The sequence below is a fragment of the Mobula hypostoma genome, chromosome 2 (assembly GCF_963921235.1).
Source record: "Mobula hypostoma chromosome 2, sMobHyp1.1, whole genome shotgun sequence".
Classification (NCBI taxonomy): domain Eukaryota; kingdom Metazoa; phylum Chordata; class Chondrichthyes; order Myliobatiformes; family Myliobatidae; genus Mobula; species Mobula hypostoma.
The window spans coordinates 119,538,270-119,553,268 of record NC_086098.1 but is presented as its reverse complement, the minus strand read 5'-3'; the positions used below and the strand labels follow the sequence as shown (position 1 = coordinate 119,553,268).

Genomic DNA, 14,999 nt, shown 5'->3' with positions numbered 1-14,999 from the left:
GATGAAGTTAAAATGGAACTTTTTGGCCGCATTGAGCAAAGGTATGTTTGGAGAAAAAAAGGGTGCTGAATTTCATGAAAAGAACACCTCTCCAACTGTTAAGCATGGGGGTGGATCAATCATGCTTTGGGCTTGTGTTGCAGCCAGTAGCACGGGGAACATTTCACTGGTAAAGGGAAGAATGAATTCAATTAAATACCAGCAAATTCTGGAAGCAAACATCACACCGTCTGTAAAAAAGCTGAAGGTGAAAACAGGATGGCTTCTACAACAGGATAATGATCCTAAACACACCTTAAAATCCACAATGGACTACCCCAAGAGGCACAAGCTGAAGGTTTTGCCATGGTCCTCACAGTCCCCTGACCTAAACATCATCAAAAATCTGTGGATAGACCTCAAAAGAGCAGTGCATACAAGAGGGCTCAAGAATCTCACAGAACTAGAAGCCTTTTGCAAGGAAGAATGGGCGAAAATCCCCCAAATAAGAATTGAAAGACTCTTAGATGGCTACAGAAAGCATTTACAAGCTGTGATACTTGCCAAAGGGGGTGTTATTAAGTACTGACCATGCAGGGTGCCCAAACTTTTGCATCGGGCCCTTCTCCTTTTTTGTTATTTTGAAACTGTAAAAGATGGAAGTAAAAAAGTAATCTTCCTTAAACTATTAAAGAAAAGTGTCATCTTTAACTTTATGCCTTTTGGAAATCAGGTCAACTTTTACTTGCTTAGCTATTCACAGTAACAGAAATTTTGACCAGGGGTGCCCAAACTTTCGCATGCCACTGTGTATATATATAATTTCTAGTTTTTATTATGTATTGCAATGTACTGCTGCCACATGACAACAAATTTTGCAATGTATGCCTATGATATTAAACCTGATTCTGATTTCTGATTCTAATCCTCTTCTTCTCTGACCTGAGTTATTATCACATCTGTAGCATTTATACCCTGAAACAACTGCCAGACCTTGTGTCCTTCAACCATATTTCTATAATAGGTATAATATCCCAGCCCCAAGTACCTAAGCCTGCCCTAAGTTCATTTCTTTTTTTTTAACCAGTCAATCTTCCTGCAGTAAAATGAATTCTGTTTAATGTAACAGATCTGCCTTGCTCCCTTTCCTCTCCCTGCCTGTCCTGTCCATTGATCATGCTTGCTTTAACTATGATATTTTCTCAGCTTTTTCATTTGCCACACTATTATTTTGCGTCATAAGTCCTGCCAAACTAATTTAAACCCTTGGTAGCTCTATAAAACCTGCTCACCAGAATATCAGTTCCCCTACAGTTTAGGAGTAACCTGACCCTCTTATACAGGTCACCTCTGGACTAGAAGAGATCCCAATGACTCTATGTCTCTATATTCCCCCACCACGAAAATGCTGACTATCTAATACTTACCTATACCAATCCCATTAACCAGCTCTTATAGAATCATAGATTGAGTCATGGTGATAGCTTCTTCAGCTTATTCACTGAACTCACATTTCTACATTACTATAGGCCAGTTGGCGCAGAGCAACCCCATCAATGTTATATCCTCACTTATTTCCTAGAAACCTATACTTTCTTACATGCCAATCAATTTCTATTTGATTGTCCTACTGCATTCACAATAGCCAGTAACCTGCCAACCAGCATGTCTAAACCCTCCTCAGCGGAATCATACAAGTAAATATCTTCTGCAACCTCTCTGAGGCTGTCAAAGGTTTCCTGATTTGAGGTGCCCTGGACAGGACATAATAATACAATTGTGTTCAGACCAGTGCTTTACAGATATTCTTTCTCATTCTTATATGCTATATCTCATAAATTAAACCTAAAATCCCGTAAGTTTCTCTCTGTTCTTCTACCCCGTTTAGACAACCATCTCATTTACATTGTTCTGTCTTGTCCTTTCTACCAAAGTGTAACTTCTTGCTATTTTTTGCATTAAATTTTATATGCACCATGTTCACTCACTCCACCAACCCATCTATATCTCCTTGAAATCAATGACTATCCTCCTTCTTGAACACCACATTTTAAGCCATTTACATACTGAGGGCCGGCTGGTGGCGCAATGGCATCAGCGCCGGACTCCAGAGCGAAGGCTCCCGAGTTCAAATCCAAGTTGGTCCACCCCCTGAGCATGCTTTCCATCTGTGCTGGGTTGAGCGTTGAGCTAGCCACTCAGCCTCATTAAAAAAAAGGGTTGAGTCAGGAACATTCATATTGTGACCTGGTTAATCCGAGAGGAGACCAATCTGACACCATGCGTCAGACAAGAATGGCTGACTGGCTGATGTGACATGCTAAAAAAAAACATATTGAGAAAATCAGTGGGCCTTTGATCAATAGCAACATACCCTTATCTTCCTTCCAGTGGCTGTTTCATGTTTGTTGTATGTTATTAAGTTCTCAGTAAACATTTTATTAATGAGATATTATCATTATTCCTTCGTAGCAGAAGCACAATCCAATTTGAGCTCAAGAAAGTTTTAAAAACAGTAAATGAGAGTGTGAGGGTTGAGAGAGAAATATTAGTGTGAATACAAGAAAAATAGAGCCTTCTGAATAAGTACTTTTAAATCAGCCTGAAGCAATAACAAAAGGATGTTGCTTTGAATTATGTTTCACAGTACCTTACTGTGCATATCTGGGCTTTGTTATGAACTCTGCTTGCTACAATCTCATTACAACCATTAGAAGGCTGCTCTAATTCCTGATAGAACTGAGGTGACTGCCTCTGATGTGTCTGCCAAATCCCAGTGACATGAAGATTTATAAAGCCTCATCAGTCATCTAAATGGACATATTTTCATAGAAAAGAGGCACCTGGAAGTAATGCAAACACATTTGCAAAAAGGCCCTGGTCTGCATTATCAACCAAGAAAAGATTTTTTTTTTTGTAAACAAACTTACATCGAAAAAGTCAATAGGTACAAATATACGTCTGAAGAGTTGTCTTGCCCACAGTATCTTTCCAGCTGCAGGAGGCATGTCTCTTATAAGATGTGGATTCTCTTTATAGGTGTGATAATGCTGCAAAGATAATCAAATTGACAAAATCAATATTTTGCAAACAAATTTAAAATTAACATAAAAGTGCACACATTTACAACTAAGAAGAAAGGTGACCAAAAGTGCACACAGTACTCCAACCTTACAGCCTCACCATTCACTTATTCAACAGCAACATAATGTCCCAACAGCTATTCTCAAGGACAGCATGCTAAATGTGTTTTTCATTATTCAATCTACCTGTTATGCTGCTTTCAACACACTGTGCACTTATAATCCAAGGTACCTTCACTCCATTACACTCTCTAGTGCCCTATCATTCATAGTACAAATCTTTGGCTAGTTTGACTTTATGGGTGGAACTGAGAAATAAGAAAGATATGACCACGTTAATAAGGCTATATTGCAGACCACCCAACAGTCCTAGGGATTTCGAGGAACTAATTTGTAAAGAGATCACAGGCTGCTTCAAGAAACATAAGGTTGTTATCGCAGCTGATTTGAACTTTCCATATATTGGCTGGGAATCCCATACTGTAAAAGGATTTCAAAAAGACAGTATCCATCATTAGGGACTCCCATCACCCAGAACATACCCTCATTTCATTGCTACTATCAAGGAGGAGGTACAGGAGCCTAAAGAGACACATTCAATATTTCAAAAATAACTTCTTGCCTTCTACCATCAAATTTCTGAATGGCCAATGAACCTTTATACTGTACACTACCTCCTTATTTCTTGCAGTTTTTTTGCACTACTTAATTTAATTTTTATATATGTATTTCTTACTGTAATTTAAAAAAAATGATTATGTATTGCAATGTACTGCTGCCACAAAATAACAAATTTCATCACAAATACCAGTGATATTAAACCTGATTCTGATTCCCAGATAGGTTAACATAAGTCAGATGATAAGATGCATGTTGACAAGTGAGACATTTTAAATAAACTGCATGAGAAAAGGACCAGAAGTATGATTAAGTATCTGAAACAATGAAAAAATAATGTATCTAATGTTGGAGAATTAAAAAATTATTCCAGAAAGTAAGATGTTGTTCTTCTTGTTTACATTGGACCTCACTATGACTGTCAAAGAAACTAAAAGCAACCAGGCTCCAGGGCCACTAAAGATTTCAATTAAGTAGAAGAGATCAAGTTTCCCATTTCATGTGTCAGTTGAATTGGTAAATAGAAATGACTACAGTATCATGTAAATAAAATTCTTACCTTTTTAATGAACATTAACTCGCCAACATAGTGTTGAAGAATACGTTCAATTGTTTCTTCAATTTCTGACTCAAGAGATGGAATATTCAAATTCTGAAATCTAAGGCAATAAGTTTAGCATAAGTAAACCATGATCCATTACAAATAGCATCATGATGGTCATGTGTCAATCCTGTATCATACAATTAATTATACTCAGTGGCCACTGTTTCAGATACTTGGCGGAACACAGTGTGGCCTTCTGCTGCTGTAGTGTAGGCCATGCACTTCAATGTTCGACATGATGTGGATTCAAAGTCATTCTTCTGCACACCACTGGTGTAAAACGTGGTTATTTGAATTATTGTCACCTACCCGTCAGCATGAACCAGTCTGGTCATTCTCCAATGAACTCTCTCATTGACAAGACATTTTTGCTCACAGAACTGCCGTTCATTAGGTGTTTTTGTTTTACACGCCATTTTCTGAAAATTAGAGATTGTTGCGCATGATCGTTGTGCCTCCCGGGCGCAAGGGTTAGAGATGTCTCGGAGAAGCTGCAGGGCATTCTGAAAGGAGAGGGTGAGCACCCAGCTGTCGTGGTGCATGTAGGTACTAACGCTATAGGAAGAAAGCAGGATGAGGTCCTACAAGCTGAGTTTCAGGAGCTAGGCGATAAATTAAAGAGCATGACCTCAAAGGTGATAATCTCAGGATTATTACCAGTGCCACGTGCTAGCTAGAATTGGAATAGCAAGATAGCTAGAATGAATATGCGGCTTGAGCGGTGCTGCAGGAGGGAGGGTTTCAGATTCTTGGGGCATTGGAACCACTTCTGGGGGAGGTAGAACCAGTACCATCCGGATGGTTTACATCTGGGCAGAGCCAGGATCAATGTCCTAGGGAGATTGTTTGCTAGTGCTGTTGGGGAGATTTTAAACTAATATGGCAGGGGGATGGGAACCCACACAGAAAAGAAGAAGAAAGTGATGCAGCGACCAAAGCTAGAGTTAGTGAAGAAAAAGGTAAGAGTAGAGTGCATAAAAATAAAAAGCAGAAATCGCATCGGTCACTAGATTCTAAAAGGACAATGAGTATAAGGGCACTTTACCTAAATGCCCGTAGTATTAGAAACAAGGTTAGCGAACTTGTGGCACAGATCAGGACCAAGGCATATGATTTAGTGGCCATTACAGAAACCTGGTTGCAAGGTGGAGATGACTGGGAATTAAATATCCAGAGGTATCAGGTAATACGGAAAGATAGGCAGGAAGGCAAAGGAGGTGGGGTGTCGCTCTTGATTAAGAATGAGATCAGGGTGATTGTGAGAGACGATGTAAGATCTATGGAGCAGAATGTTGAGGCCATCTGAATAGAGATTAAGAATAGTAAAGGGAAAAAAATCACAGGTGGGAGTTGTCTATAGGCCACCTAATAAAATTGTTGCAGTGGCAGAGGCGATTAACCAAGAAATAACTGAGACTTGTAAGAACAGAAAGGCAGTTGTCATGGGGGATTTTAACTTCCACATAGATTGGGTGAATCAGGTTGTTCAAGGAGGTCTTGAGGAGGATTTCATAGAATGCATCCGCGATGGTTTTCTTGAGCAGCGTGTTAGTGAACCTACAAGGGAAAATACTATCTTAGATCTAGTCCTGTGCAATGAGACAGGTAAGATTAATGATCTTGTAGTCAGGGATCTTCTTGGAAAGGGTGATCATAGTATGATTGAATTCTGCATACAGATGGAGGATCAAATAGTTTGAACTAAAACTAGTGTATTATGCTTGAACAAAGGAGACTACAACAGGATGTGGGAGGAGTTGGCTAATGTGGATTGAGAGCACAGGCTATTTGGTAGGACAGTTAAGGAACAGTGGAATACTTTCAAAGAGATTTTGCACAGTGCTCAACAAAAGTATATTCCAGTCAAAAGTAAGCGCATAAGCGTAGGGAGAGCCAGCCTTGGATAACTAAGGAAATAAAAGATAGTATCAAATTAAAAGCTCATGTATACAAAATCACAAATAGTAGTGGGAGACTGGAGGATTGGGAAAACTTTAAAAAGCAACAAAGAACAACTAAACAGAAATAAGGAAAGGGAAGATAGAGTATGAAAGTAAATTTGCACAAAATATAAAAACAGATCGCAAAAGTTTTTATAAATATATAAAGTGGAAGAGGGTAGCTAAAGTCAACGTAGGTCCCTTGGAAGACAAGAAGGAGAAATTGATATTGGGTGATAAAGAAATGGCTGAGGCACTGAACGACTATTTTGTGTCGGTCCTCACAATGCAGGACATGTCCAATATGCCAAATAATGATGTTATGGACGAAGTGGGAGGTGAGAACCTTGATAAAAATCACTGTCACTAAACAGATAGTGATGAGCAAACTAGAGGGCCTGAAGGGTGCTGAGGGACTTGGCGGAGGTTATATTAGACACGTTGGCAATCATTTACCAAAACTCTCTCGACTCTGGGCAGGTCCTGGCAGACTGGAAGACAGCAAATGTCACGCCACATTTTAAAAAAGGATGTAGGCAAAAGACAGGCAACTATAGGCCAGTTAGCTTAACATCCGTAGTCGGGAAAAAGCTTGAAGCTGTTATTAAGGAAGAAATAGTGAAACATGTAGAAAAGACTGGTTCCATTAGACAAACGCAGCATATATTCAGAAAGGGCAGGTCCTGTTTGACAAACTTACTGGAGTTCTTTGAGGACATAATGAGTGCAGTAGATAGAGGGGAACAGGTGGATGTCATATACTTGGATTTCCAGAAGGCATTCAATAAGATGCCTCACAAGAGACTTATAAATAAGTTACAGATACGTGGAGTAGGAGGAAGTGTATTAGCATAGATAGTAGATGGGTTAACCAATAGAAGGCAGAGAGTTGGTATAAATGGATGTTTCTCCGGTTGGCAGTCTGTGGTGAGTGGGGTGCCGCAGGGGTCGGTACTGGGCCCGCAGATGTTTACCATTTACATTGATGATTTGGAAGAGGGGACTGAGTGTAGCGTAGCAAAAATTGCTGATGACACTAAACTGAATGGAAAAGCAAACTGTACAGAGGAGGTGGAGAGTCTGCAGAGGGATATCGATAGGTTAAGTGAATGGGCCAAGGTCTGGCAGATGGAATACGATGTTGGTAAATGCGAGATCATCCACTTTGGAAGGAATAATAGAAGAACAGATTATTATGGAAGATTGCAGCATGCAGTTGTGCAGAGGGACTTGGGAGTGCTTGTTCATGAATCACAAAAAGTTGGCATGCAACTTAATAAGTTGGTTATTAAGAAGGCAAATGGAATGTTGGCCTCCATTACTAGAGGAACTGAATCTAAGAGCAGGGAGGTCATGCTGCAACTATACAGGGTACTGGTGAGGCCACACCTGGAGTACTGTGTGCAGTTCTGGTCTCCATTCTTGAGGAAGGATATACTGGCTTTAGAGGCAGTGCAGAGGAGATTCACCAGGTTGATTCCAGAGATGAAGGGGTTAACTTATGAGGAGAGATTGAGTTACCTGGGACTATACTCTTCGGAATTCAGAAGAGTGAGGGGATCTTATAGAAACATATAACATTTTGAAAGGGATAGATAAGGTAGAAGCAGGAAAGTTGTTTCCATTGGTAGGTGAAACTAAAACTAGGGGATATTGCCTCAAGGTTCGGGGGAGAAGAGTTAGGACGGAGATGAGGAGAAACTGGTTTTCCCAGAGAGTGGTGGATCTGTGAACTTCTTTGCCCAGGGAAGCAGTTGAGGCTTCTTCACTAAATATATTTAAGATACAGTTAGACAGATTTTTACATAGTAGGGGAATTAAGGGTTATGGGGAAAAGGCATGTAGATGAAGCTGAGTTTACGGACAGATCAGCCATGATCTTATTGAATGGCAGGGCAGGCTCGATGGGCCGGATGGCCTACTCCTGCTCCTATTTCTTGTCTTCTTGTGTTATGAAAATCCCAGCAGTTTCTGAGATACTCAAATCACCCCATCTAGCACAATTATTCCACTGTCAAAGTAACTTAGATCACATTTCTTCCCAAATCTGATGTTTGTTCTGAACAACTGAACCTCTTGACCAAGTCTGCACGCTTTTAAGCATTGAGTTGCTGCAACGTAATTGGTTGATTAGATATTTGTATTAAAGTACAGGTGTACAAGTGTACTTAATGAAGTGGCCACTGAGTATACTGTACATTAAACATCCTTGTTGTTACTAAGATGACGGTTTAAGAGGCCAGTGATGTTGTGGGGATGGAACTGGATTCTCTCACTGTGGTGTCTGAAAAGTGGATGCTGTCTAAGTTGCATGCCATCTTGGTCAATGTCTCCCATCCACTACATAATGTACTGGGTGGGCACAGGAGTACATTCAGCCAGAGACTCATTCCTCCGAGATGCAGCACCGAGCATCATAGGAAGTCATTCCTGCCTGTGGCCATCAAACTCCTCCCTTGGAGGGTCAGACACCCTGAGCCGATAGGCTGGTCCTGGACTTATTTCATAATTTACATATTACTATTTAACTATTTATGGTTCTATTACTATTTATTATTATGGTGCAACTGTAACGAAAACCAATTTCCCCCGGGATCAATAAAGTATGACTATGACTATGCCTATGACTAAAATTACAAAACATATTTTATTTTTTAAGTTCCTAAATACACAATAATTTGCCTTTTAACTAATAATATTATCATATCATACCCAAGTTCTTATGACAAGTAACTCACTAATTTAATCCACTACTTCTACATGTTTGATAAATTGATTAATATTGTTCTCATGAAAGGAAGACAAGTATGATAGAAACATGGTCAAGAAATCAATGTTGTCACTGCAATCTTGAATGTAACAACTTCACTGTTTCGTTTCTGCTGATTGCCACTGCATCTACCAATTAACGTCAGCCAGGTGATGTATTCAGTAGAAAATCAGGAACTTCAAAAATATATGGTGTCATGATACCATTAACCTTTCTCACTTTGGTTCAAAACAAAATTGTAGAAGTTCTGGTCAGTGTTTAACCAAATAATAACTCAATATTAGAAGTAGATCTCTCAAAGGCATTGGAAATTACCTTTTAGTAATTGGGACATAGAGTAATCAAGTTAGAGAGTGATACAGCATGGAAAGAAACCCTTTGGCCCAACTGGTCCATGCTAAATATGGTGACCATCTAAGCTATTTCTATTTGTCCGTATTTGGTCCAAAAACCTCTAAACCCTTCCTACCTACGTACCTATTCAACTATCTTTTTAAAGTTATTACTGTACCTGCCTCAACTACTTTCTTTGGCAGCTGATTCTTTATGAAACCATTTTGGTTTCCTCGGCTGCATAAGTCTAGGTAAGACAATCTCTGGCCCCGCCAAACTTGAGGGATTGAGGCACGCTTGATACCACCCCAAACCTCGGTTTGTGTGGATGTTGTGTCATTTGCTACCTGGTTACAAATTAATGCCATGAAATAACAGACAGTACACTGCATACGATTAAAGGAATTGTATTTATGAATTTTAACTGAAGGGTTAGTAAAGAATAACAAAAAGAAAAGGGCCCATTCTAATTAAACAGTCAAATGTGCACAAGTTGGAGCTCACACGCTGTGCCCTTGGTCAACGTGAAAGCACACACCACCTTCCGAATGTCGCTCACAATCCATCTCGAATAAACAGGTCTCCCATTGTATCGTATGCTACGACCGATTCTCCCCAGCGTCTTCTCTCTTCATGTCCTCTTGAACCAAAGCCCCAAGCCCAACCTTATTGTCCCTCACCAAGAAAACCTCCCTCTAATTGGATGGCACACATTCCACATCATCCCTCATCTTTAACAATAACCCAAACAGGGTGAAAGCAGAACAGCAACTCTTACAGAGCTGCTAAATGAAATACCTATAGCATAACAGTAAAGATGTGAACCAGGGCATTATATTTATTTATACCGCTATTAGTGTAAAAAAGATGCTCTAAAGTTCTTATTAAATCTTTCCCCTCTCAACTTAATTGCTCTTTGGTTCTTGATTCCCCACCGTAGGAAAAAAGTGTGAGTGGATTTATCCTATCTTTAACCTTCATGATTTTGTACATTTCTTTAAGATTACCCCTCAGTCTCCAGTCATTTTCTATTTCCCCCTTTTCCATCAGGTAACAGATACAAAAGACCAAAATCACCAATAACCAAACTGAAGGGCAGCTTCTACACTATTGTTATCAACTCTTGAAAGGTCCTCCCATAGGCTAAAAGGTTATCTCTTGGCCATTGCACTACATACCCCTTCCATCTATGTACCTATCCAAATTTCTTATAAATATTGAAATCAAACCTGCATCCACCACATCCACTGGAGTTCATTCCCCACTTCACACCACCCACTGTGTGAAGAAGTTCCCCTTAAACATTTAACCTTTCACCCTTAACCCATGACTTCTTTTCCAGTTTTATACAACCTCAGTGGAAAAAGCCTGTTTGCATTTACCCTATCTGTACCACTCATAATTTTGTATAGCTCTATCAAATATCCTCTCGTTCCTCTGCACCACATGGAATAAAGTTCTACCCTATTCAAGTTTTCCATATAACTCAGGTCCTCAAGGTCTGACAATATCCTTGTAAATTTTCGTGGCACTCATTCAATCTTGATATCTTTCTGTACTCCTCAGTGCCCTACCATTCACTGTGTAAGTCCTACCCTAGTTTGTCCTCCCAAAGTGCATCATCTCAATAATGACTGCATTAAATTCCACCAGCCATTTTTCAGCCCATTTTTTCAGCATGTCAGATCCCGCTGCAAGCTTTCATAGTCTTCCTTGCTACCCACTACCAAATCTTGGTATCATCTACAAATTTGCTGATCCAGTTTACCACATAATCTCGGGATTACTGCCTGTGCCACGCGACAGTGAGAGTAGGAATGCGATGAGGTGGAGGATAAATGCGTGGCTGAGGGATTGGAGCAGGGGGCAGGGATTCAAGTTTTTGGATCATTGGGACCTCTTTTGGCGTAGGTGTGACCTGTACAAAAAGGACGGGTTACACTTAAATCCTAGGGGGACCAATATCCTGGCAGGGAGATTAGCGGGGGCTACTGAGGTGACTTTAAACTAGAATGGTTGGGGGGTGGGAATCAAATTAAAGCGGCTAGGTGTGAGGAGGTTAGTTCACAACAGAGGGATGGGAACCAGTGCAGAGAGACAGAGGAGTGTAAAGTGAGCGTAGAAGCAAAAAGTACAAAGGGGAAAAGTAAAAGTGGCAGGCCGACAAATCCAGGGCAAGCATTAAAAAGGGCTAAGAGAGTTGTAAAAGAGCGCCTGAAGGCTTTATGTGTCAATGCAAGGAGCATTCGTAATAAGGTGGATGAATTGAAAGTGCAGATTGTTATTAATGATTATGATATAGTTGGGATCACAGAGACATGGCTCCAGGGTGACCAGGGATGGGAGCTCAACGTTCAGGGATATTCAATATTCAGGAGGGATAGACACGAAGGAAGGGGAGGTGGGGTGGCGTTGCTGGTTAAAAAAGAGATTAACGCAATAGAAAGGAAGGACATAAGCCGGGAAGATGTGGAATCGATATGGGTAGAGCTGCGTAACACTAAGGGGCAGAAGACGCTGCTGGGAGTTGTGTACAGGCAACCTAACAGTAGTAGTGAGGTCGGAGATGGTATTAAACAGGAAATTAGAAATGTGTGCAATAAAGGAACAGCAGTTATAATGGGTGACTTCAATCTACATGTAGACTGGGTGAACCAAATTGGTAAAGGTGCTGAGGAAGAGGATTTCTTGGAATGTATGCGGGATGGTTTTTTGAACCAACATGTCGAGGAACCGACTAGAGAGCAGGCTATTCTGGACTGGGTTTTGAGCAATGAGGAAGGGTTAATTAGCGATCTTGTCGTGAGAGGCCCCTTGGGTAAGAGTGACCATAATATGGTGGAATTCTTCATTAACATGGAGAGTGACGTAGTTAATTCAGAAACAAAGGTTCTGAACTTAAAGAGGGGTAACTTTGAAGGTATGAGACATGAATTAGCTAAGATAGACTGGCAAATGACACTTCAAGGATTGACGGTGGATATGCAATGGCAGGCATTTAAAGGTTGCATGGATGAACTACAACAATTGTTCATCCCAGTTTGGCAAAAGAATAAATCAAGGAAGGTAGTGCACCCGTGGCTGACAAGAGAAATTAGGGATAGTATCAATTCCAAAGAAGTAGCATACAAATTAGCCAGAGAAAGTGGCTCACCTGAGGACTGGGAGAAATTCAGAGTTCAGCAGAGGAGGACAAAGGGCTTAATTAGGAAGGGGAAAAAAGATTATGAGAGAAAACTGGCAGAGAACATAAAAACGGACTGTAAAAGCTTTTATAGATATGTAAAAAGGAAAAGACTGATAAAGACAAATGTAGGTCCCCTGCAAACAGAAACAGGTGAATTGATTATGGGGAGCAAGGACATGGCAGACCAATTGAATAATTACTTTGGTTCTGTCTTCACTAAGGAGGACATAAATAATCTTCCAGAAATAGTAAGGGACAGAGGGTCCAGTGAGATGGAGGAACTGAGCGAAATACATGTTAGTAGGGAAGTGGTGTTAGGTAAATTGAAGGGATTGAAGGCAGATAAATCCCCAGGGCCAGATGGTCTGCATCCCAGAGTGCTTAAGGAAGTGGCCCAAGAAATAGTGGATGCATTAGTGATAATTTTTCAAAACTCGTTAGATTCTGGACTAGTTCCTGAGGATTGGAGGGTGGCTAATGTAACCCCACTTTTTAAAAAAGGAGGGAGAGAGAAACCGGGGAATTATAGGCCGGTTAGCCTAACGTCGGTGGTGGGGAAACTGCTGGAGTCAGTTATCAAGGATGTGATAACAGCACATTTGGAAAGCGGTGAAATGATCGGACAAAGTCAGCATGGATTTGTGAAAGGAAAATCATGTCTGACGAATCTCATAGAATTTTTTGAGGATGTAACTAGTAGAGTGGATAGGGGAGAACCAGTGGATGTGGTATATTTGGATTTTCAAAAGGCTTTTGACAAGGTCCCACACAGGAGATTAGTGTGCAAACTTAAAGCACATGGTATTGGGGGTAAGGTATTGGTGTGGGTGGAGAATTGGTTAGCAGACAGGAAGCAAAGAGTGGGAATAAACGGGACCTTTTCAGAATGGCAGGCGGTGACTAGTGGGGTACCGCAAGGCTCAGTGCTGGGACCCCAGTTGTTTACAATATATATTAATGACTTGGATGAGGGAATTAAATGCAGCATCTCCAAGTTTGCGGATGACACGAAGCTGGGTGGCAGTGTTAGCAGTGAGGAGGATGCTAAGAGGATGCAGGGTGACTTGGATAGGTTGGGTGAGTGGGCAAACTCATGGCAGATGCAATTTAATGTGGATAAATGTGAAGTTATCCACTTTGGTGGCAAAAATAGGAAAACAGATTATTATCTGAATGGTGGCCGATTAGGAAAAGGGGAGGTGCAACGAGACCTGGGTGTCATTATACACCAGTCATTGAAAGTGGGCATGCAGGTACAGCAGGCGGTGAAAAAGGCGAACGGTATGCTGGCATTTATAGCGAGAGGATTCGAGTACAGGAGCAGGGAGGTACTACTGCAGTTGTACAAGGCCTTGGTGAGACCACACCTGGAGTATTGTGTGCAGTTTTGGTCCCCTAATCTGAGGAAAGACATCCTTGCCATAGAGGGAGTACAAAGAAGGTTCACCAGATTGATTCCTGGGATGGCAGGTCTTTCATATGAAGAAAGACTGGATGAACTGGGCTTGTACTCGTTGGAATTTAGAAGATTGAGGGGGGATCTGATTGAAACGTATAAGATCCTAAAGGGATTGGACAGGCTAGATGCGGGAAGATTGTTCCCGATGTTGGGGAGGTCTAGAACGAGGGGTCACAGTTTGAGGATAGAGGGGAAGCCTTTTAGGACCGAGGTTAGGAAAAACTTCTTCACACAGAGAGTGGTGAATCTGTGGAATTCTCTGCCACAGCAAACTGTTGAGGCCAGTTCATTAGCTATGTTTAAAAGGAAGTTAGATATGGCCCTTGTGGCTACAGGGGTCACGGGGTATGGAGGGAAGGCTGGGTTCTGAGTTGGATGATCAGCCATGATCATAATAAATGGCGGTGCAGGCTCGAAGGGCCGAATGGCCTACTCCTGCACCTATTTTCTATGTTTCTATGTTTCTATTACCGTCCAGAGTGTTGTTAAAGATGACGAGCAACAATGGACCCAGTACCAGTCCCTGCGGCACACCACTAGTAACAGACAAGCAACACTCTACTAATACTCTCTGGCTTAACCCACAAAGCCAATGCAAAATCCAATTTACTACCTCATCCTGAATGCCAAGAGACTAAAACTCTTGACCAACATCCCAAGCAGGACCTTGACAAAAATCTTGCTAAAGTCCATGCACACTACATCCACTTTCTTCATCAATTTTCCTGGTAACTTCCTCAAAATACTCTATAGTATTGATAAGACATGACATGCCACACACTAAGCCATGCTGACTATCCCTATCTATCCAAATACTTACTGAAATACTTTCTACTAGTTTACCTACTACTGACATCAGGCCCCCTAGGCCTGAGTCCATGTAGTAGTAGTAGTAGTAGTAGACATCAGGCTCACCAGCCTATAATTTCCCATCTTATTCTCAGGGGCCTTTTTTAATAATGGAACACACACCAATTTTGTACCATGCTAATCCTTTTGCTCTAACATATCAGTAGAAGCCCTTAG

The 14,999-nt window shown here is 41.0% G+C and overlaps 1 protein-coding gene across 1 annotated transcript in view; it reads right to left on the bottom strand.

Moving 5' to 3' along the window:
- LOC134357440 (dynein axonemal heavy chain 8-like) overlaps positions 1 to 14,999 on the bottom strand; it is a 1,088,497-nt gene that overhangs the window by 921,046 nt on the left and 152,452 nt on the right. The window contains exons 14-15 of the mRNA XM_063069028.1: positions 4,240 to 4,339; positions 2,910 to 3,029 (exon numbers count right to left, since the gene is read on the bottom strand). Coding sequence (XP_062925098.1) covers positions 2,910 to 3,029; positions 4,240 to 4,339 — 220 coding nt within the window. The remainder of the gene's footprint in view (positions 1 to 2,909; positions 3,030 to 4,239; positions 4,340 to 14,999) is intronic.